Source organism: Carcharhinus amblyrhynchos, chromosome 26 (genome assembly GCF_965287045.1).
Source record: "Carcharhinus amblyrhynchos chromosome 26, sCarAmb.v2.hapA, whole genome shotgun sequence".
NCBI classification, from domain to species: domain Eukaryota; kingdom Metazoa; phylum Chordata; class Chondrichthyes; order Carcharhiniformes; family Carcharhinidae; genus Carcharhinus; species Carcharhinus amblyrhynchos.
In genome coordinates this window covers 38,255,287-38,278,659 of record NC_137349.1, presented here as the reverse complement: position 1 = coordinate 38,278,659, position 23,373 = coordinate 38,255,287, and the positions used below count along the sequence as shown (strand labels likewise).

The 23,373-nt window shown below is 47.0% G+C and overlaps 1 protein-coding gene across 7 annotated transcripts in view; it reads right to left on the bottom strand.

Annotated features, from left to right (window-relative positions):
* Window positions 1-9,110: 9,110 nt before the first annotated feature.
* The window catches only part of LOC145358777 (ankycorbin-like), a 123,007-nt gene continuing 108,744 nt past the window's right edge, over window positions 9,111-23,373 (bottom strand). For 6 of the 7 annotated variants that reach the window (XM_080213055.1, XM_080213049.1, XM_080213052.1 and 3 more), the window contains 4 exons: window positions 21,257-22,765; window positions 18,714-18,878; window positions 10,569-10,634; window positions 9,111-9,437 (listed from right to left, as the gene is read on the bottom strand). In XM_080213055.1, the coding sequence (XP_080069181.1) occupies window positions 9,369-9,437; window positions 10,569-10,634; window positions 18,714-18,878; window positions 21,257-22,765 (1,809 nt within the window). In that variant the 3' untranslated portion in view covers window positions 9,111-9,368. The remainder of the gene's footprint in view (window positions 9,438-10,568; window positions 10,635-18,713; window positions 18,879-21,256; window positions 22,766-23,373) is intronic. The other variant, XM_080213056.1, reaches the window with a different exon arrangement.

The window sequence follows — 23,373 nt, the reverse complement described above, 5'->3', positions numbered from 1 at the left end:
TTTTATTCCTCTTAGTCTTACTCGACCCATTCACTGAGTTCTCCACAGTCTCCGTACTGTGGTCCTTTCTGATTTTTGTCTCTGGTTTCTCTGCCTTCCATTTGCCTCCTTACTGGCCTCTTGTTTCCGTCCTCACTTCACTTCCCTCTGATTTTCATCGGTTCCCATCCCCCTGCCACATTAGCTCCAACAGCACTCGCAAACATTCCTCCGAGGACATTGGTTCCAGTCCTGCCCAGGTGTGGACTGTCCGAATTGTACTGGTCCCAGCTCCCCCCGAACTAGTTCCAATATCCCAGGCATTTGAATCCTCCTCTTGCACCATCCCTCAAGCCACGTATTCATCTTAGTTATCCCAACATTCCCACTCTTACCAGCACGTGGCACTGGGAGCAATCCTGACATTACTATCTTAGAGGTCCTACTTTTTGCTTTAACTCCCTAAATACAGCTTGTTGGACCTCATCCCATTTTTCATTGGTGTCAAATGCACCACAACAGCTGGCTGTTCGCCCTCCCCCTCCAGAATGCCCCGCAGCTTCTCCGAGACATCCTTGACCCTTGCACCAGGAAGGCAACATGCCATCCTGGAGTGTCGTTTGTATCCGCAGGACTGAGTCCCCTATCACTATAGCTCTGCCACTCTTTATCCTGCGCTCCTGTGCAGTAGAGCCTGCCATGAACCTGCCTGCTGCCACTTTCCCCCTGGTGAGCCATCTCCCCCAACAGTATCCAAAACGGTATGTCTGATTTGGAGGGAGATGACCGCAAGGGAGCCCTGCACTTGCCTTGCTACTCTTCCTCTGTCTGGTGGTCACCCATTCCCCACCTTCCTCAGTAATGTCCATCTGCAGTGTGACCTACTCACTGAATGCCTTCCTCAGCTTCGCGGATGCTCCAAAGGAAATCCGTCCACAGCTCCAGAGTGTAAAGCGGTCGAACAGGAGCTGCGGTTGGACGCACTTCCCTGCGCATGAAGGAGCCAGGCTCATCGGAAGGGTCACTGAGTTCCCACATCGCACAGGAGGAGCATGACACGGGTCTGGGATCTCCTGCATGAACGTAGAAACCCTACAGTGCAGAAACAGGCCCTTCGGCCCATCGAGTCTGCACTGACCACAATCCCACCCAGGCCCTATCCCTACATCCCTACATCTTTACCCACTAATTCCTCTAACCTACACATCCCAGGACACTAAGGGGCAATTTTACCATGGCCAATCACCCTAACCCACACATCTTTGGACTAATCTTAATCCTAAAGTTAACTTACATCTACAACTATAATGCCAAGAGAGAGAAAACGAGAAAAAAGGAAAGAAAAACTACTTACTACCTCCCTTTTGGGGACCATATCCCTCGATTCCCCTCCTATTCATTCATTTATTTGTCAAGATGCCCCTTATAAGCCATATCAGCTTCCACTACCTCCTCCAGCAAGAGTTCCAGGCACCCCCTGTGTAAAAAACATACATCTCCTTTAAACCTTGCCCCTCGCACCTTAAACCTGCGCATGAATCGTTTCTATCCGAAACAGTGATTGTTTTCTTACAGAAACTGTGGGGTTTGTCAGAAGAAAGGAATGTTCACAAACTAATCATGTAAGTCATGTAACCCCCGTGACTTGCCTGGGTTTGCAAAACCTCACTTACTGTACTGTCTGGAGACAATACACATCTCTTTAACCTGGGCTTAATGCTCCTTCCGCTCACACTGTCAACCACTTTAAGACTTGAATAGCAGGTTAGTTGTAAAGATTTGCATTCTAATCAGTAATCCGTAAACTGTTTGTGCTGTTATATGCTCTGTCTGAGGCCAGAGCTCTCCATTCACCTGACGAAGAGGGAAACCTCGAAAGCTTGTGAGTCTACTATCAAATAAATCGGTTGGTCTTAAACCTGGTGTTGTCAGACTTTTCACCAAGCTCACTAGTCCAGCTTCCAGCACCTGTTGTATTTTACTTTGATCTTAAGATTTGGGAGTACCTGGATTTGACATCAGTGCAAACAACACAAGCTAGATACATTCCTTGTACAGTTACAACATCACCAAACCAGCCTTGAAACAGAAAACAGATGATGTTTTTCTTTGCAATTGGCTTTTCCAAAATCAAAAATCTGAATCTCACGATGCAGCTTGAATCATATCTATCTGAAACAGTGATTGTTTTCTTACAGAAACTGTGCGGTTTGTCAGGAGAAAGGAATGTTCACAAACTAATCAACAGAATCTTCCAGCATTTTGCCTTTTGTTGATATAACTAATTCCTGTTTTTCAGGATGTAATTGGGGAATAGAATTCCCAGATTCCATAACCATTCCAGGAACAAGTAAAACCCTTCAAACTGAACAAAATTACATCCTTGTTTTTCTTTTGCATTAACCATTTATATTAAAAAAAAATCTTTAGTCCAGACTGCTCATGTCAAAGGGAAGGTGGTCTCACGCCTTGTATGGACTGGAATAGAAAAGATTTGCAATAACGCACCCCAGGAGGAAGAATCAGCTCAGACCAGTATTCTTATTTCCCTGTTTTACTGTTTTTACTTTCACATTTTGTGCTGAGGGTGTTTGGAGTTTGGACAGCACTGGCCCCAGTGAATTAATCACCCATCTTGATCTGGCAATAAGAGTCAACCACACAAAGATGGACTGGAGTCACGTGTATGCCAGGCTGGGTAAGGATGACCAATCCCCTTCCCACAAGGCCATTTAATCAACTGATTGGGTTTCTGAAGGCAATGATTTTTATTCTAGGGCCAACCTCAAAAGCGTCAAACCTGGTGGCCCAAACCTTCCAATCTTCAGACCACATGAGGGCAGACGTTGGAAACGTGCGCCAGGACCCTGTAGAAGTCCTGGCACCTTGACCAATGTAGAAATTACCCATGAAGTTGCAACATCCGATGGACAATTTCCTCTGCTTCCCGGCACGGTAGCACAGTGGTTAGCGCTGCTGCTTCACAGCTCCAGGGGCCTGGGTTCGATTCCTGGCTCGGGTCACTGCCTGTGTGGAGTTTGCACATTCTCCTCGTGGCTGCGTGGGTTTCCTCCGGGTGCTCCGGTTTCCTCCCACAGTCCAAAGATATGCGGGTTAGGTTGATTGGCCATGTTAAAGTTGCCCCTTAGTGTCCAGGGACGTGTAGGTTAGAGGGATTAGTGGGTAAATATGAAGGGATAGGGGGGTAGGGCCTGGGTGGGATTGTGGTCGGTGCAGACTCGATGGGCCGAAGGGCCTCTTCCTGCACTGTAGGGTTTTATGATTCTATGATTGACTCTCTGTGAATTTCTCCGACCTCGAGGTAATTAAAGACTTTGGTTAGATCCACAGTAATTAACGAGGTAGTTACTAGGAAATGGTAGACAGGTTAAAACCTATTCTAACTCCTGGATAACTAAAGAGCTGACTCCCCCCTCCCCACCAATCACACACACTAACCCTCAACAACTCCCGGACAACCTGACCACCGCCCTCCTAGCCGCTCCCCCCTCCAGCCAGACCTGACTGCCACCTAACTAACCCCCCTGACCACACAGCTACACCCGATTACCCCCAAACCTGAATATCCCCAGCCACCCATAGAACATAGAACATAGAACATTACAGCGCAGAACAGGCCCTTCGGCCCACGATGTTGCGCCGACCAGTTAAAAAACAATGACCCTCTAACCTAAACCAATCCCTTTTCGTCCATAAACCTATCCACGGATCTCTTAAACGCCCCCAAACTAGGCGCATTTACAACTGCAGCAGGCAGGGCATTCCAATCCCTCACCACCCTCTGGGTAAAGAACCTACCCCTGACACCCGTCCTATAACTATCCCCCCTTAATTTAAAGCCATGCCCCCTCGTGCTAGCTTTCTCCATCCGAGGAAAAAGGCTATCACTGTCCAACCCTATCTAAACCTCTAATCATCTTATATATTTCAATAAGATCCCCTCTTAGCCGCCTTCTTTCCAGCGAAAACAACCCCAAATCCCTCAGTCTCTCCTCATGGGACTATCTACCCCAAGACCCAACCACCACCTCAACCTGCCACCCCATTCACCCTACCCCCTAGCCATTCCCTCATTTATGCACCCACCCAGTGACTAATATAAAAACCAGACATTTAAACATGCCATACGCTCGCCCGCACCATTCCTACTCTACTGTGACAGAGCTTGCTAAGGGATGCTGCGCTCCACATTTATAGAATACCCACAGCTCAGAACAAGGCCATTTGCCCATCGTGTCTGTGCCAACTCCCCAACAGAGCATCCCTCCCAGGCCCTCTCCCCAAAACTCCACAAATACCTCAGGGTATTTGCCCTGTTAATCCTCCAAACCTACACACCTTGGCACACTAAGGGGCAATCTAGCATGGCCAATCCACCTGACCTGCACATCTTTAAACCGTGGGAGGAAATGGGGGAACCCGGAGGAAACCCACACTGACACGGAGAGAACGTGCAAATGCCACACAGACAGTGACCCAAGATGGGAATGGAACCCAGGTTCTAACCACTGTGCCATGCCTTCTGGGAAAGCTGGGCTTGGAAGGTCTCAGTAGAAATGCGGACCAGCATCGAGTTGGGGGGATCTTCGAACAGGGCAGCAGTCTGATGATGACTGCTGCTCCCTGGGAGATCTGAACCATTATATTCAATTCTATAACTTGTGATGGTGAGATTTGTACTGGCAGCTTTAATCTACCATTAGCACTCGGTTATCAGGCCCAGCCCAATTTGATGCACTGATATGAACATGGTAACATGCATCACTCTGACTGTCATGTGTTTGATAGGGGGGTTTATATAAGGCTGAGGCTTGGATTTTTCAGCTGTCGGGCACACATACTCAGCGGTCCTGGAACCAAGCGTGAAACATGTTCCCAGCGGTGGTGGGCCTGAGTTAATACTGATTGGCCAATTAACAGACAGACCGCATGAAACATGCTCTGTGAAAGCAAAGCCACAGAGGTCACAAAAAGGGAGGGTACGGCCTGGAGATTGTGAACTCCCTCACAATGAGCTCCCTCACAATGTATTCCCTCACAATGTGCACCTTCACAATGAACTCCCTCACAATGTTCTCCCTCACAATGTTCTCCCTCACAATGTGCACCTTCACAATGTGCTCCCTCACAACCTGCTCCCTCACAATGTGCACCTTCACAATGTGCTCCCTCACAATGTTCTCCCTCACAACCTGCTCCCTCACAATGTGCTTTCTCACAATGTTCTCCCTCACAATGTGCACCTTCACAATGAACTCCCTCACAATGTTCTCCCTCACAATGAGCTCCCTCACAATGTTCTCCCTCACAATGTTCTCCCTCACAATGTTCTCCCTCACAATGAGCTCCCTCACAATGTTCTCCCTCACAATGTTCTCCCTCCCAATGAGCTCCCTCACAATGTTCTCCCTCACAATGTTCTCCCTCACAATGTTCTCCCTCACAATGAGCTCCCTCACAATGTTCTCCCTCACAATGTTCTCCCTCACAATGTTCTCCCTCACAATGTTCTCCCTCACAATGAGCTCCCTCACAATGTTCTCCCTCACAATGTTCTCCCTCACAATGTGCTCCCTCACAATGTGCTTTCTCACAATGAGCTCCCTCACAATGTATTCCCTCACAATGAGCTCCCTCACAATGTTCTCCCTCACAATGAGCTCCTTCACAATGTGCGCCTTCACAATGAGCTCCCTCACAATGTATTCCCTCACAATGAGCTCCCTCACAATGTTCTCCCTCACAATGAGCTCCCTCACAATGTGCGCCTTCACAATGAACTCCTTCGCAATGTGTTCCCTCACAACCTGCTTCCTCACAATGTGCTTTCTCACAATGTGCTTTCTCACAATATGTTCCCTCACAACGTGTTCCCTCAAACTGTGCTCCCTCACAACCTGCTCCCTCACAACCTGCTCCCTCACAATGTTCTCCCTCACAATGTGCTCCCTCACAATGTGCTCCCTCACAATGTTCTCCCTCACAATGTTCTCCCTCACAATGTGCTCCTTCACAATGTGCTCCTTCACAATGTTCTCCCTCACAATGTGCTCCCTCACAATGTGCTCCCTCACAATGTTCTCCCTCACAATGTTCTCCCTCACAATGTGCTCCTTCACAATGTTCTCCCTCACAATGTTCTCCCTCACAATGTGCTCCCTCACAATGTTCTCCCTCACAATGTGCTCCTTCACAATGTGCTCCCTCACAACCTGCTCCCTCACAACCTGCTCCCTCACAATGTTCTCCCTCACAATGAGCTCCCTCACAATGTGCTCCCTCACAATGTTCTCCCTCACAATGTGCTCCCTCACAATGTTCTCCCTCACAATGTGCTCCCTCACAATGTTCTCCCTCACAATGTTCTCCCTCACAATGTGCTCCCTCACAATGTTCTCCCTCACAATGTGCTCCCTCACAATGTGCTCCCTCACAATGTTCTCCCTCACAATGTGCTCCTTCACAATGTTCTCCCTCACAATGTTCTCCCTCACAATGTGCTCCTTCACAATGTTCTCCCTCACAATGTTCTCCCTCACAATGTTCTCCCTCACAATGTTCTCCCTCACAATGTGCTCCCTCACAATGTGCTCCCTCACAATGTTCTCCCTCACAATGAGCTCCCTCACAATGTGCTCCCTCACAATGTTCTCCCTCACAATGTTCTCCCTCACAATGAGCTCCCTCACAATGTTCTCCCTCACAATGTGCTCCTTCACAATGTGCTCCCTCACAACCTGCTCCCTCACAACCTGCTCCCTCACAATGTTCTCCCTCACAATGAGCTCCCTCACAATGTGCTCCCTCACAATGTTCTCCCTCACAATGTGCTCCCTCACAATGTTCTCCCTCACAATGTTCTCCCTCACAATGTGCTCCTTCACAATGTTCTCCCTCACAATGTTCTCCCTCACAATGAGCTCCCTCACAATGTTCTCCCTCACAATGTTCTCCCTCACAATGTGCTCCTTCACAATGTGCTCCTTCACAATGTGCTCCCTCACAATGTTCTCCCTCACAATGTATTCCCTCACAACCTGCTCCCTCACAATGTTCTCCCTCACAATGTGCTCCTTCACAATGTGCTCCTTCACAATGTGCTCCCTCACAATGTGCTCCCTCACAATGTGCTCCCTCACAATGTATTCCCTCACAATGAGCTCCCTCACAATGTGCGCCTTCACAATGAACTCCTTCGCAATGTGTTCCCTCACAACCTGCTTCCTCACAATGTGCTTTCTCACAATGTGCTTTCTCACAATATGTTCCCTCACAACGTGTTCCCTCAAACTGTGCTCCCTCACAACCTGCTCCCTCACAACCTGCTCCCTCACAATGTTCTCCCTCACAATGTGCTCCCTCACAATGTGCTCCCTCACAATGTTCTCCCTCACAATGTGCTCCCTCACAATGTTCTCCCTCACAATGAGCTCCCTCACAATGTTCTCCCTCACAATGTTCTCCCTCACAATGTTCTCCCTCACAATGTGCTCCTTCACAATGTTCTCCTTCACAATGTGCTCCCTCACAATGTGCACCTTCACAATGAACTCCCTCACAATGTGCTCCCTCACAATGTGCTCCTTCACAATGTTCTCCCTCACAATGTTCTCCCTCACAATGTTCTCCCTCACAATGTGCTCCTTCACAATGTTCTCCTTCACAATGTGCTCCCTCACAATGTGCACCTTCACAATGAACTCCCTCACAATGTGCTCCCTCACAATGTGCTCCCTCACAATGTTCTCCCTCACAATGTTCTCCCTCACAATGTGCTCCTTCACAATGTTCTCCCTCACAATGTTCTCCCTCACAATGTTCTCCCTCACAATGTGCTCCCTCACAATGTTCTCCCTCACAATGAGCTCCCTCACAATGTTCTCCCTCACAATGTTCTCCCTCACAATGTGCTCCTTCACAATGTTCTCCTTCACAATGTGCTCCCTCACAATGTGCACCTTCACAATGAACTCCCTCACAATGTGCTCCCTCACAATGTTCTCCCTCACAATGTTCTCCCTCACAATGTGCTCCTTCACAATGTTCTCCTTCACAATGTGCTCCCTCACAATGTGCACCTTCACAATGAACTCCCTCACAATGTTCTCCCTCACAATGAGCTCCCTCACAATGTTCTCCCTCACAATGTTCTCCCTCACAATGTGCTCCTTCACAATGTTCTCCTTCACAATGTGCTCCCTCACAATGTGCACCTTCACAATGAACTCCCTCACAATGTGCTCCCTCACAATGTGCTCCCTCACAATGTTCTCCCACACGGACAGCCACTGTGGAGCTGCCAGTATAACCAACATCTTTTCACACAATTTCATGTCTTGTGGTCAAGGCGCATGCCAGGCTGAGCAATGTAAAGTTCAATTTCAGGTGATCAGTAATCAGCTCTTTCCAGACAGACACGGGTGACTCCAAGAAACGCTCTGGATGAGAGTCATAGAATCATAGAATCCTACGGTGCAGAAGGAAGCCATTCGGCCCATCGAGCCTGCACCAACCACAATCCCACCCATGCCCTATCCCTATAACCCCATGTATTTATGCTGCTAATTCCCGACACTAGGGGACAATTCAGCATGGCCAATCAACCTAACCCGCACATCTTTGGACTGTGGGAGGAAACCGGAGCAAGCAGAGGAAACCCACGCAGACATGAGGAGAATGTGCAAACTCCACACAGACAGTGACCCGCGCCGGGAATCGAACCCAGGTCTCTGGTGCTGTGCCAGCTGCCTCTAAACACTAACTCTTGTTTCCCTCACCACAGAAGCTGCGAGGGCAGCTAAATCTTACCAGAAGTTCCTGTTTTTTATTCGAGGAGAGGCTGTGGGTTGGGGGTTTGTGCTTTGCTTGGGCTTCATTTCCTGGCGCTGCTCTCTTAGCTTTTTGCTGCTTTTACTCTGGACCTGATTGGAGGAGCTGACCAACAGAGACGTTAAGGAGCACTGATACTTTACAATCACCCTCAAACAAATCTTATTCCCCCAGCAGAATGGTCAGGGAGGCAGTGAAAAAGAAAACCTTCTTGGTTGCAGAAGTTTCAAAGTCTCCACAAAAGATCAACACAACTTGGGTGTGTTTTGTTTGAGCATTTATTTCCACTGTATTAGTTCAGAGCGTACACCAGTCCACACGAGTTCACACCAGTCCACACCAGTGTAGACCTGCAGCAATATTTGCCTCAGCCATCACACCTCAACCTTCACAATTTATCTACCTGATAAAATTAGCATCCAGAGTCCTATTTCTCTGTGTTTCTTCAAAAAGTCAAGAAAAGAATGCGCTAAGTAATTTAAACTGGATGTCAGGACGGAGACCTCATCATTGAAATACTATTACCATCTTAAAAAGTGTCACATGGGCTGCTTGTGCATTTTTAAGATCTGAAGTAAAACATTCTGGACCTCTTCATCCATTTGACCCTGCAACAAGAAACAAAACAAGATAGTCACCCTCTCAGTGATGAGAGCAAGCTCTGGTTTCCTTTGTGTTCAAAGTTTTGAGTCGCATTATAGATTGCAGATCAGCAGAGTAATTAGTCGGGTTTGTCTCCTTCTTAACTACAGGATTTCCTCTTATCCACACATTCTCAACTTTACAACTAAGAGACCGCACGCACAAAGCAAAATGATTGCCTCACTCCCAGTAATTCCAGAGCCCATAGCTAGAACCCATGGTTAACATTCTTACTGCCGATTTACAAAGTTGTAGCTTCAAATCTCACTTTAGAGACCTGAGCCTATAATTTAGGCTCAGTTACGGTTATATTAATTGGACTTTGAGGGGGGAATCTCATAGAAACTTGTAAAATTCTAACAGGGTTAGGCAGGGTAGATTCAGAAAAAAATGTTCCTGATGGTGGGGAAGTCCAGAACTAGAGGTCATAGTTTGAGGATAAGGGACAAAGCTTTCAGAACTGGGGTAAAGAGATTTTCTTCACCCAGAAGGTGCTGAATGTGTGGAATTCACTGCCACAGAAAGTAGTTGAGGCCAAAACATTGTCTGATTTCAAGAAGAAATCAGATACAGCTCTTGGGGCTAAAGGGATCAAAGGATGGGGAGGGATATTGAATTCAATGATCAGCCATGATCAAAATCAATAACAGATCGGACTCGAAGGGCTGAATGGCCTGCTCCTACTTCTAATTTCTTTGGTGTGGGAGTGCTACAGTGTTGGATGTGATGTGAAACCAAAATCCCCATCAACCCAAGCTCTAGATCCAGTTGATGTATAGCGAGTGGCAGTCACAATTCACATAGAAGAGGAGGTCCAAATTGGATCTATGGATAGTGATGGTAGAGGTTCCAACATCCTATCCATCACATGGCTGATCAGGAGCCTCCCCCACTCTTACTGCCTGCTGTTGGTGTAGTGTTAGGAGGATTTTACAGGTTGAGAACCAACTTGTTGGGTTGTATTCTGAGTGCACCTTCTTCGGCCATCAGATCCTGGGATGGGATTCGAACCCAGCGCTTCTGACCGGAGGTAGGGACACTAACTCACTGCGCCACAAGGTCTCCCCTCTATGTGATCTCACCATTGAATTTCTTACCTGAACGGCATAAAGGAGATGTGATCGGTAAATGGTCACGATAGCTCTGTGTTCGCTCTCCGCTTGCTGTCAAGAGAAATAGATCTAGTTTTACTGGAGCGTTTCCACATGGTGACATTTACTGACAAATGAGCTGAGAATCTCGCCATGTTGCCCTTTTTAAGTAAGGTACACCCAGCACTGGCCAGTTAGAGTTGCACACAGGTTTCCTGCATTTATTTATCTGCATTGGTACAGCTGATGTCAGTAAAATGGGCAAAAGTAGCAGAGCTAACTGAGTGGCACAGTGGTTAGCGCTGCTGCCTCACAGCGCCAGGGACCTGGGTTCAATTCCCGACTTGGGTCACTGTCTGTGCCGAGTCTGCACATTCTCCCCGTGTCTGCGTGGGTTTCCTCTGCATGCTTTGCTTTCTTCCTACATTCCAAAAATGTGCGGATTAGGTTGATTGGCTGTGCTAAATTGTTCCTTAGCGTTGGGGGATTAGCAGGGTAAATGTGTGTGATTACGGGGATAGGGCCTGGGTAGGATTGTTGTCGGTACAAGCTTGATGGGCTGAGTGGCCTCCTTCTGGACTGTAGGGATTCAATGAACCGGGAGTTGAGGTTGTCCAGGGTAACGAGGGGCGTAAACAGGGGAGACCTGTTTCCTCTTGGGGAGGGATCGGTTACCTCCGGGGGGGGGGGGAATGCAGATTTAAGATAATTGCTAAAAGGATTTAGAGGGGAAATGAAGAGAAACCTCTTCCCCAGAGGGTGGAGGGCATCTGGAATTTGCTGCCTGGTTTGGTGGTTGATGCAGAAACCCTCACCCCCTTTAAGAGGTAGCTGGATCTGTACCTAAAGTGCTGGAACCTGCAAGGTTATAGACCAATTGCTGGACGGTAGGGTTAGAGTGGGTGGCTATTTTTTCAGTCAGCATAGACACAATGGGCTGAATGGCCTCTTTTTGTGCCATTACTTTTCTGTGAAAACTTCTATACAACCTGAAATCTGGGAGATGGATCGGGTTGGGGGGTGGATTCAGGTGAAAGAGGATGAGTAGTTTGGCTTTTTAACATTACTCTTGAATAATCTCAGTGTTGGTCTTTTGCTGCATTGGTCAAGGCACCAGGCCAGAGGAGAAGAAAGCAGATCAGAAAGCAGGAAGCAGTCTTCCAGCTTTGGGGAGGAAGCCATAATCTCTCAAAAGTGCACTTGCGTCATCGGAAAGCAGAGGCACTCACACTGAGTGGCGACTGCTTCATCACAAGAGAGTTTATTTTATTTTAACTCATGTTACGGGATGTGGGTGTCACTGGCTAGGCCAGCATTGATCCCCGATCCCTAGCTTGCCTTCAGATAGTGGTGATGAGCTGCCTTAGGCCATAAGACATAGGAGCAGAATTAGGCCACTCGGCCCATCAACTCTGTTCCCCTATTCAATCATGGTTGATTTTTTTTTCTCATCCCCCCATTCTCCTGCTCTTTCCCCATAACTCTTGATCACCTTATCCATAAAGAACCCATCCATCTCTGTCTCAGACACTCAACGACCGCAGCCTTCTGCGGCAAAGTGTTCCACAGACTCACTGCCTTCTTGAAGACCCTGAGGTGTAGGTACACCCGCAGTGCTGTTAGGAAGAGAATTCCAGGAGTTTGACCCAGCAATATATTTCCAGAAAGACAGAATTATTTCAATGGCCTGAGCAAGGCTGGTAACACACTAAACACTCTCACGTACTCACCACCCAATTCAAATCATTTCCCCCACAAACTATAGTAAATGCAAATCACTGCGGATGCTGAAAATCTGGAATAAAAACCGAAAATGCTGGATAAACCCAAAAGGTCTGGCAACGCCTGTGTAGAGAAAAGTGTGAGTGAACTTTCCAGGTTCACGTGACTCTTCTTCAGCAGGTAGAGAACAGGAGTGTGGGCAAAATGCCGAGTTAAAATGGCAAGCAACCGGAAGGTTGGGGTCATGGTTGTGGATGGAACAAAGGTGTTCCGCAAGACAGCTTACCTTTCCTCCTGCCAATGTAGAGGAGATTGCTTTGGGAGCAGCGAATACAGCAAACAAAACTGAAGGAAGTGCAAGTGTAGCATTGCTTCACTTGGAAGGAGTGTTTGAGTCCTTGGACGGTGAAGAGGGAGGAGATAAAGGCCCCTACACCTCAGGGGCGTTACACCTCCTGTCTTTGCAAGGGAAAGTATTGTGGGAAGGGGATGTGGTGCTGGGGGTGATAGAGGGATGGACCAGGGTGTCACTGAGGGAATGGTCCCTTCAAAAATGCTGGCAGTGGAGGATGAAGGGAGGATATATATGGTGATGGTATCATGCTGGATTTGGTGGAAATGGTGGCGGTTGTTCCTTTGAACACAGAGACAGGAAGGGTGACAAGTGAGGGTAAGGGGAACCTTTTTGTGTTTCGGGGGGGGAAAGGAAAGGAGTGAGGACAGAAGTGTGGGAAATGAGCCAGGCACAGCTCAACATCCTGTCAACCACAGAGAATCCTCAACTGAGGAGAAAGGAAGACATGTTGGAAGCTCTGGTGTGGAAGGTTGCATCATGGGAACAGATGTGGAGAAACTGGGTGAGCAGAATTGGAGTCTATACAGGAATCAGATTGTGAGGAGGTGACTGCCAGGGTGCAATGCCCAGCTTTGGCCCTCAACTCCTGGGACGTGCAGGCACCTCCACATCCCTGGCTTGGTCATCACAGCTTTTGTCTTTGCCAAAGACGTGTGGGTTAGGTTGATTGGCCATGCTAAAATTGCCCCTTAGTGTCCTGGGATGTGTAGGTTAGAGAGATTAGCGGGTAAATGGGGATAGGGCCTTGTGTTCGGTGCAGACTCGATGGGCCGAAGGGCCTCTTTCTGCACTGTAGAGGTTCTATGATTCTATGTGGTCTCCATCCAGCCTCTGGGGAAGGGAGGGATCCATTATGGGCAGACGCTGTGACCTGTAATCCTTTCTAGGTGTGAGCCTGTTCACATCACCAGCAGGAGTCAGGGAAGATCTCAAACCAGGAACTCAAAGGTATAAGTCCCGTTATGGCCCTCTCGCGAGATTTAGCATCCACAACGGGACTTGTGCCCATGGAGAACAGAGCCTTTAAATTCTGCCTCTCTTGCTTGGAGGAAGAGGCTCCAGAGGAGTCATATTGGACTCAAAATGTTAGGTGAAATATTCTGAAATTTATTCTAAGGGCTGGCTCTCCAGTTGCACAGCTGGCTTCTCTCGCCAGACTTTCCAACACTTAGGGCGGCACGGTGGCACAGTGGTTAGCACTGCTGCCTCACAGCGCCAGGGACCCGGGTCCAATTCCTGGCTCGGGTCACTGTCTGTGTGGAGTTTGCATGTTCTCCCCGTGTCTACGTGGGTTTCCTCCGGGTGCTCCGGTTTCCTCCCATACTCCAACAATGTGCGGGTTAGGTGGACTGGCCATGGTAAATTGCCCCTTAGTGTCAGGGGGATTAGAAGGGTAAAGATGTAGGGTTACGGGTATAGGGCCTGGGTGGGATTGTGGTCAGTGCAGACTCGATGGGCCGAATGGCCTCCTTCTGCACTGTAGGGATTCTATGATTCTAAAAACAAAATTTCTGGCATCTCTGATGCTATCAGTGTGACGGGGCAGGGCCTCGTGGGGGTGGCAGCACTGGCTCCACAGAGATCAGGGCATCGCTTGGGGAAGGGCACACCAATCAGCTAGCCACAACCTCCCCATTCCTACGGGCACAAGGGCAATGGAATCAGGAAACCCCTCACACACACAGTGGGCTATCTCCCTCACAATAAGGGGAACCCCCCCCAGATATACCAGGCCAGACACCCCCCATGGTTAAAGGGAACACCTCCCCCCCCCCCCAACACATGGATAAGGGAAACCCTCCCCAGGGATTCTCCCTCATGTATAGGGGGACCCAACACACACACATATGGGGAACATCTCCCCAGTGGAGCTCCCCAGAGGCCCCATCCCAGCATGCCAGGTTGGCACTAACAGAATGCCAGGGGTATTCCTCTACTCCAGGGGCGAGACTTAGCTTTGGGCTCCTGGTGGCTTCCCCTCTCGACTGCTTCATGTTTTAAATGCTGTTCACATCAGAGATCAGTGAATAGTCAGTGAGTTGGGAAGTCCTTTGACTATTTGTAAATGTATTACAATTATAGGAAGGATAGGAACTTTGTTCCATCATTGGTGAGGGGCATGCAAAATTCTCCTGAGGCTTTGCACCTACATTACTCACAGCAAATGTCACCCCCTTTAACTCTTTTCCTCTCTCTATCGATGCTGCCAGACCTGCTGAACTTTCCCAGAACTTTCTATTTCTATTCCTCCACAAAGTATACCTGGTCAAAGGGAGTTCTAAACCTGGCTTACTTCTCTGACTCACTGACAGCCCTCACCGACATCAACAACCCCCCTTCCATCTGAACAGCAGCCAGCATCAGCCCCAGACCACCTCAATATTCCCTCCATAACTCTTCATTCATCTCTCCTGTGCCACTTGGCACACACTCCACAACTGGCAGCCTTCTGGCACATTGCGGGCACAACCCAGAAAGGACTGCAAAGCTTTGGAGAGGAGATTTTACGAGGATGGTGCCGATACGGGGAACCTCGTTGGTTTGACGAGACTGGAGAAACTGGGGTTGAACCCACTCTCTCCTAAATACTGCGCTGTTAATCATCGCTGCCAGGGTGATTGCTTTTGACGGATGAATCCAATTCCATGATTATTAGACAGCAGACACAACCCTTCCCATTGGAGATTGTACGCCACAATTTTACCAAGCTAACCCCTGGATTTAACTTTTATTTCAGTGAGAGAGTGATCAGCCTGTGGACCAGGCAGAGAGTGTGTTGAAAATTTAAAGTTTATGAATTAGTGTCACAAGCAGGCTTATGTTAACGCTGCGATGAAGTTACTGTGAAATTCCCCTAGTCGCCACTCTCTGGCATCCGTTTGGGTCAATGCACCTAACCAGTATGTCTTTCAGAACGTGGGAGGAAACCGGAGCACCCGGAGGGACCTGGGGACAACGTGCAAACTCCACACAGTGACCGGGAAGGTGGGAATCGAACCCGGGTCCCTGGCGCTATGAAGCAGCAGTGTTAACCACTGTGCTACCGTGCCACCCCCAAGCAAGTACAATTTGGATGCATTTCTTTCAGGAAGTAATGGCTGGAATTTTCCGGCTGTTCATGCTGGCAGGATCTTCTGCAGCGGATTTTCCCAGCAGTGTTGTGGCGGGGGGTGGATTCCCATTGATAGTGATGGGATCAGCAATGTGAGTGGAGATAGTATTGGCAGAGATTAAAAGATGTGTTAATGCTATCTCTACTCACGTTGTCTGCATCTTTTAAGACTTGAATAGCAGGTTAGCTGTAAAGACTTGCATTCTAAGCAGTATTCTGTAAACTGTGTGTGTCTTTATATGTCCTTCTCTGATCAGAACCTTCCACACACCTGACAAAGGAACTCCGTTTCCAAAAGTTTGTGGGATTACTATCAAATAAACCGGTTGGATTTAAACCTGGTGTTGTGAGACTTCTTACTATTTTCTTTTCGGCACAGGTCTGTGGAGCCAGTGCTATCATCTCTATCGGGCCACACCCTGCCAGCATGATGGATAAAACCAAGCCTCCAAGCACACACAGAGTGCCAGGGAATCTGGAGGGAAAACTCGGCTGTGCAGCTGGAGAGATACACGCCGGTTTCCTCACTCACCCGGGACCAATCTCCGGCTGTGTTTTCTCAAAATCTCCAATCCCGCCTGCCTGGATCGGTGGCAGAATAATCGATAAAGTTCGATCACTCTGACAAGTCAACAGGAGATTCAGAATCAAATGCATTTCTTCACACAAAGGGGAAATTTTGAAGACTGAGATTGATCGGTTTTTGTTGGGGTGATGGTATCAAGGGATTTCGAGCAGTTACTATTAAATGGAGCTCAGTTGTAGATTATCCATGATCTTATTGGATGGCAGAACTGGGCCGAATGGCCTCCTCCTGTTCCTGTGTTTGGGATCATTATTATTCTGGCACATAGTCATTGGCTGGAAGACCAACTCATTAAATGTTAATGCTTCCCCATCCATTAATTCCTGAAGCTATGTTACCCTGCTGTAATAGAATTGTTAGAGCACAGGAAGAGGTCATTCAGCCCATCATGTCTGCGCCAGCTCCCCAAATGAGAATTCAACTCATGCCAATCTCCCGCTTTCTTCCCGGAGCGCTGCCCATTCTTCATTTTCAGACGATAATCTCACCCTCTCTTGAATGCTCTGATGAAATGGCCTCCACCACACTCTCAGGCACCACATCCTCTCTCCTAACCGCTCACAGTGTTAAAATTTTACCTCACATCTCTAATTCTTTTTCCAATTATCTTCAATCGTTGCCCTCTCATTCTTGATCCTTCCACCAATGGGTATAGTTTCTCCCTATCTACTCTGTCCATGCCCACCATGCTCTTGAATACCTCTGTCAAATCTCCCCTCAGCCATCGTTTTTCCATGAATAACAGTCCCAACTTCTCATTTTTATCCATGTTACCAAAGACCTTGGGGGTGCAGCTCCTCACAGCTCCAGGGACCCAGGTTCAACTCCCATCTTGGGTGACTGTCTGTGTGGAGTTTGCACATTGTCTGCGTGGGTTTCCTCTGGCTGCTCCAGTTTCCTCCCACAATCCTAAGATGTGCAGGTTAGGTTGATTGGCCATGCTAAACTGAACCTAGTTTCGGGGAGATTAACAGGGTAAATATGTGGGGTTAGGGTGGATTTGGTGTAGGTACAGGCTTGATGGGCCAAATGGCCTCCTTCTCTACTGTGGGGTTTTATGATTCTATGATCTTCATCCCAGGCGCTGTATTCATGTATCTTTCCTGCACCTCTCTAATGCCTTTACATCTTTCCAAATGTGTGGTGTCCAGAACTGGACACAGTTTTCCAGCTGAGGCCATTATGTGTTTGTTTTGTACTCCATACCTGTATTAATAAAGCCCAGGATACTATATGCTTTATTAACCTGTCCTGACACCTTTAATGACTGAGACAAAAAGACCATAAGATATGGGAACAGACGTAGGCCATTCAGCCCATTGGGTCAGCTGTGCCATTCAATTAGATCATGACTGATCCTCAACTTCACTTTCCCACCTTATCCCCATAGCTTTTGATTCCCTTACTGATTAAAACTCTGTCTATCTCAGCCTTGAACTTATAAATGACCCAGCCTTCAAAACCCCATGTGGTAAAATATTCCATAGGTTCACCATTGCCTCTACTTTCTCAAAAGGCTAAGGAAATTTGGCATATCCGCTACAGCTCTCACCAACTTTTAGAGATGCGCCATAGAAAGCATTTTTTCTGGTTGTCTCACAGCTTGGTATGGGCTCCTGCTCTGTGCAAGAAACTACAAAGAGTTGTGAATGTATCTCAGTCCATCACGCAAACCAGCCTCCCATCCATTGACTCTGTCTACACTTCCCGCTGCCTTGGAAAAGTAATCAGCATAATTAAGGACTCCATGCATTCCAGACATATTCTCTTCCACCTTCTTCAATTGGGAAAAATATACACAAGTCTGAGGACACATATCAGTCAACTCAAGAACAGCTTCTTCCCTGCTGCCATCAGACTTTTGAATGGATCTATCTTGCATTAAGTTGATCTGTCTCTACACCCTAGCTACGACTATAACACTACATTCTACACTTTCTCATTTCCTTCTCCATGCATGGTATGTTTTGTCTGTATCGCGCACAAGGAACAATACTTTTCACTCTATACTAATACATGTGACTATAATAAATCAAATCAAAAAAATCTACCCTCTGAGAGAAGAAATTCGTCTTCACTTCTGTCGTAAATCCCTTACTCTGAGATTATGCCCTCTGGTCCTAGACTCTCCCACAAGGGGAAACGACCTCTCAGCATCTACCCTATCAAGCCCCTGAAAATCCTAAACGTCTCAATAAGGTTGCCTCTCATTCTTCTAAACTCCAACGAGTATGGGCCCAATCTCTCCTCATAAGAAAATCCCTCCACACCCAGAACAAACTGGCGAACTTTCTCTGTTTCGGCTCCAATGCTAGTACATCTTTCCTTAGAAAAGGGGACCAAAACTGTTCACAGTATTCCAGGTGCCCTTCTTACAGCTAGCTGTTGCTGTAACAATCTGATCTGTCTCTGTGTGGATTCTGTGTGTTGTTGGCTGGAGTGGGAGGCTGGTTTTGGAGGTAGTGCTGCAGCGTTTAACTTCTCCGACAGACTGCTCAAAGCCTCCTTCAGTTTAAATACCTCTTTGGATAGCTCGGTTATCTACAAACAAAAAGAATTGCAAAAAAAAAACACAATTAGCAGCAAGGAACATTCTGGTTACAAATGAAGGTAGCAATGTGGCGGACCAGCACTCAATCTGGGACAACCTCGCCACCCCATTCCCACTGAGGGGTGGTGTCAGAGGACAATTAACACACACCCGTCAGTCACAATCCAGAAGGAAATATTTCCTCATGCACCAATCCGTGACTGATAGAGAAACAGAAAGCAACCAAGAGCAATTTGATCAACACCAATAGTTTTGCAATTAAAATGTGCTGAAAAAGATTCCGTCTAAACTCCTCGGGTGGAATGTTCCAGCTCATTCACCCCAAAACAGGAAAATCCCACCCGAGATCAAATGACCTTTGCATGGTCCACCCCCACCTTGCCCACTACAATTCCCGTGGCGGGCAGGATGGGTAAATTACCCCCCCTCCTGTCTCAATTTATCATTTATAGCAAGTAAACAAGTGCAGAAATGCTTAGCCAGTTTCAGAGTTTCATGTGGAAATCTATTAAGGAAGTTTTAACAATGCACTTAGAAAAGCAGAATATGATTAGGATGAGTCAATGTGGTTTTATGAAGAGGAAATGCTTTTTGGCAAATTTATTAGAGGTTTTTGAGAATGTACCAAGGAGGGGAGATAAAGGGGAACCAGTAGATGTAGTATACATGAATTTTCATAAAGGCATTTAATAATGTGCTGCACAAAAGGTTGATAATAAAATTAAGAGGTCATGAAGTCGGGATAATATATTACTGTGGACAAAAGATAGGTTAATGGAAACAAAACAGTTTGGGCATTAATGGAGCTTTTTCAGATTGGCAGGCAGCAAATAATGGAGTACCACAAGGATCAGTGTTGGGCCCTCAGCTACTTACAATAACTTAGATGAAGAAACAGAGAGGAATGTATCTAAATTTGCTGATGACACCAAACTAGATGGAAAGGTAAACTGTGGGCAGGAAATGGGATGGAGAGATACAGACACATTGGATGAGTGGGCTACAAAATGGCAGGTGAATTACAATATAGAGAAGTGTGAAATTATTCACTTTGATTGTAAGAATTAAAAAGCAGAATATTTTTTCAAAGGGGAGAAACTTGTGTCAACATTGAAAGAGACTTGGCTGTGCTCGTGCAAGGAATGCAGGAAGTTAGCATGCAGGTGCAGCAAGCAAATAGGAAGGTAATGACATGTTGGCTTTTACTGCAAGATCAGTACAAGGATAAAGAAGTCTTTCTGCAATTGTACAGGGTTTTGGTCAAAACCCTGGAATACCATGTGCAGTTTTGGCCTCCACGTTTAAGAAAGGATATTCTTGCACTGGAGATGATACAACAAAGGTTCACCAAATTGATCCCTGGGGTGAGGGAGTTGTCCTGCTAAGATGCTGAGTAATTTGGGCTTATATTCTCTGAAGTTTAGAAGAATGAGAAGCAAACTCATTGCAACCTAAAAGATTGATAGGGTGGACACTGAGAGGTTGTTTCTACTGGTTGGGGAATCAAAAACACAGGGGCTGATCACTTAGGATTGAGATGAGGAGAAGTTTCTTCCCTCAAAGGATTGTGTATTTTTGAAATTTTTTACCCTAGAGGGTTGTGGGGGTGCCATTGTTGAATACATTTATGGCTGGGATCGGCAGATTGTCGATCCCATGGGAAATTATATGATATGGGGAATACGCGGGAAAATGGAACGCAAGCCCAAGATCAGCCATAATCATATTGAATGGCACAGCAGATGCAGAGATCTGCATGAGTTTCCTCCAGGTGCACTGGCTTCCTTCCACAGTCCAAATTCATGCAGGTTAGGTGGATTGGCCATGCTACATTACCCTTCCTGTCCAAAGATGTGCAGGTTAGGTGGATTAGTCATGGTAAATTGTCCCTGGTGTCCAAAGATGTGTAAATTAGGCAGATTAGCCATGGGTAAATACCCAAGGTTATGGGGATAGAGCAGAGTCAAGAGCCTGGGCTGTTTGCCCTTTCAGTGAGTCAGTGCAGACTCGATGGGCCAAATGGCTTCTTTCTGCACTGTAGGGATTCTATGGTGCTCTGAAGGAAGGGAGAGAGTGACTGAGGTAAAAGGTCCAAAGCTGCTGGAACAAACTCTGCACAGTGCTGGGATTCACCGGAGGTCAAATCAGTGTACTGGGTGCTTGATTGGATAGATTACACTCAGTGGGTTTAGTAATAGACAAGAAAGCTGCATTGTTCCAGGAACCACCATCGCTGAGATATGACGCTGAAAAGAATGGTGATCGACTCACAGCATGCACAGCAAGAAATCTCTAAGAGCAATCAGAAAGGTACATGAGTTCATATTGATTCACCGAAGAACAGGAAGATTGTGTGATCCAGAAATACCTTCTTATCTTTCTCCTTAACAAGAGCAGCGGAGTCCTCAATGTGTTTTTGTAGTTCCATGATCTTGGTGGACTCTGCTTTTAAGTCACTAAGCTGTTTCTGTACTGCGATCACCTCTTCCTCTGCAGCCTGCTTTTCACTCTTCATAAAGAGTGCCTCCCTCTGGACCCGGAACACCTCAGTGCAAGTCTTCTCATGCTTCTTCGTCAGGTCGTTTAATTTAACAACTAAAGAATTTACCTCGGCTTTCAGTGAGCTGGTGATCCTTTCATGCTCTTCGTTTTGAATGAACTGTCCTTTCATTGCCTCCATTTCCTCCTGCAGCCGGGAAACTTCCTTCTCCTTCATGACCAGCTGATCCTTCACATTGTTCAGCATCCCTTTTGTATCCTGCAGAGACTTTTCCAGTGATTCCCGCACTTTTGTGTGCTCAGCCAACGTTATGGAACTCACCCTTTGCTGTTCTATCTCATCTTCCAGCCTGATGATTTCTTGTTGGATAGCATTGTGCGTGGCCTTTAATTCATGGAGCTGCTTGTTGGCTTCCTTGAGGGACTTATTCAGCTTATCCTTCACCTCTTCATGTTCCGCCTTTGGGACATACGACAATTGTACTGACTTCAGCTCTTCAACTTTCTTTTCATATTCTGCTTGAAGCTCTCTGTATTTGTCCTGCAATTCATTGTGGGATTTGCTCAGCAACTCTAATTGTTCCTTGACGTTGGTGGAATCCTCAGTTCCATTTTCAGTTGACTCTTCACAGTGGCTTCTCTTCAGATCCTCAAGTTCACCTTCTGCCTTGGTGTATTTTTCTGCTAGCAATAAGTTCTCTCTGGAAATTTCTTCCAGGGAGGTATTTAGCAACATTCTCATTTGATTGTACTCTTCCAAAGGGATACTGTGAGCCAGAATCTTCTCCATTTCATTCAGCTTGTCCTCCAAGGCTTTCACCTTCTTTTCTTCTTCTACCTCAGTTAGACCTGCTTGCAAAGACTCCATTCTAACAGCCTGCTGTTCCGGGATTGCTTTTATAGTCTCTGTGTTCCTCATAGTTGCCTTTACTTCCACTGAAAGAATTCCTAGTTGGATCTGTTCTTCTAGTAGTTGAATCTCACTCATTGCCGCCTCATATTTGTCTTGGGTATCCTTCAATTTTTTAATGAGCTCTTCGACATCTTTACTCGCATGTTCTGCCAAGTCTTTCTTCTCATCTCTGGATGCGTCTTCTACCTTTGAGTGGGTCTTGGCCTTGAGCTCGTCGAGAACGTCTCGCAGCCTTTGAACTTCTTGCTCATGCTCCACCTTCAGCTGTTGATATGCTTCCAGTGAGACTAGCTTTCCAGAGGTTGCTGGGCTAACCCCCTCCATGACTGCAGCTTGGGACTGTTCATACTGTTCCTTCAGCTTCTCAAACTCTGCTTGTAGGGCATCGTAGAGAAGAACCGGGACAAAATCCAAGTCTTCCGATGACTCCCCTTCATTTTCTCCTTTCTGCAAACACTCCAACTCCTGATAAAAAGCAACAGTAATAAATACTGATGAGTAACATGCTTTGTAATAGGCTGTGCATAGCAGTTATCTTCGCTTAGAATCATTTAAACAATCTAGGTTTGGTTGGCAACAGTAATGAAATCCCTCAGCTGTGACTCAGTCGGTAGCACGTTTGTCTCAGATTCACAAGTTTCTGGGTCCAAGTCCCACTTGGGGACTGGGTGAGATCAAGGCTGACACCCTAGTGCAGTGCTGAGGAAGTGCTTCAGTGTCTGAGGCGCCATTTTTTGGGAGGAGACATTTATCTGAGCTGCCATCTGCTGGCGCAGGTGTACGTAAAAGAACCCATGGCGCCTTTTCGAAGAGGAGCAGTTATCCCCGGTGTCCCAACCAATATTTATCCTCTAATCAACATCGCAGAAAGCCGATCATTCACTCATTACCACATTGTCGTCTGTGGGAGCTTGCTGTGCACAAATTGGCGCTTTGCAATATTTCCGATATTACAAAGCGCTTACACTTCTTTGGCTGCAAAGTGTTAAGATGTTGAGTGATTGTGAAAAGCGCAAGTCATCCTTTTCCATGTACCACAGCTGCAATTATTACAGGAGTGTTTTGCAGACCCT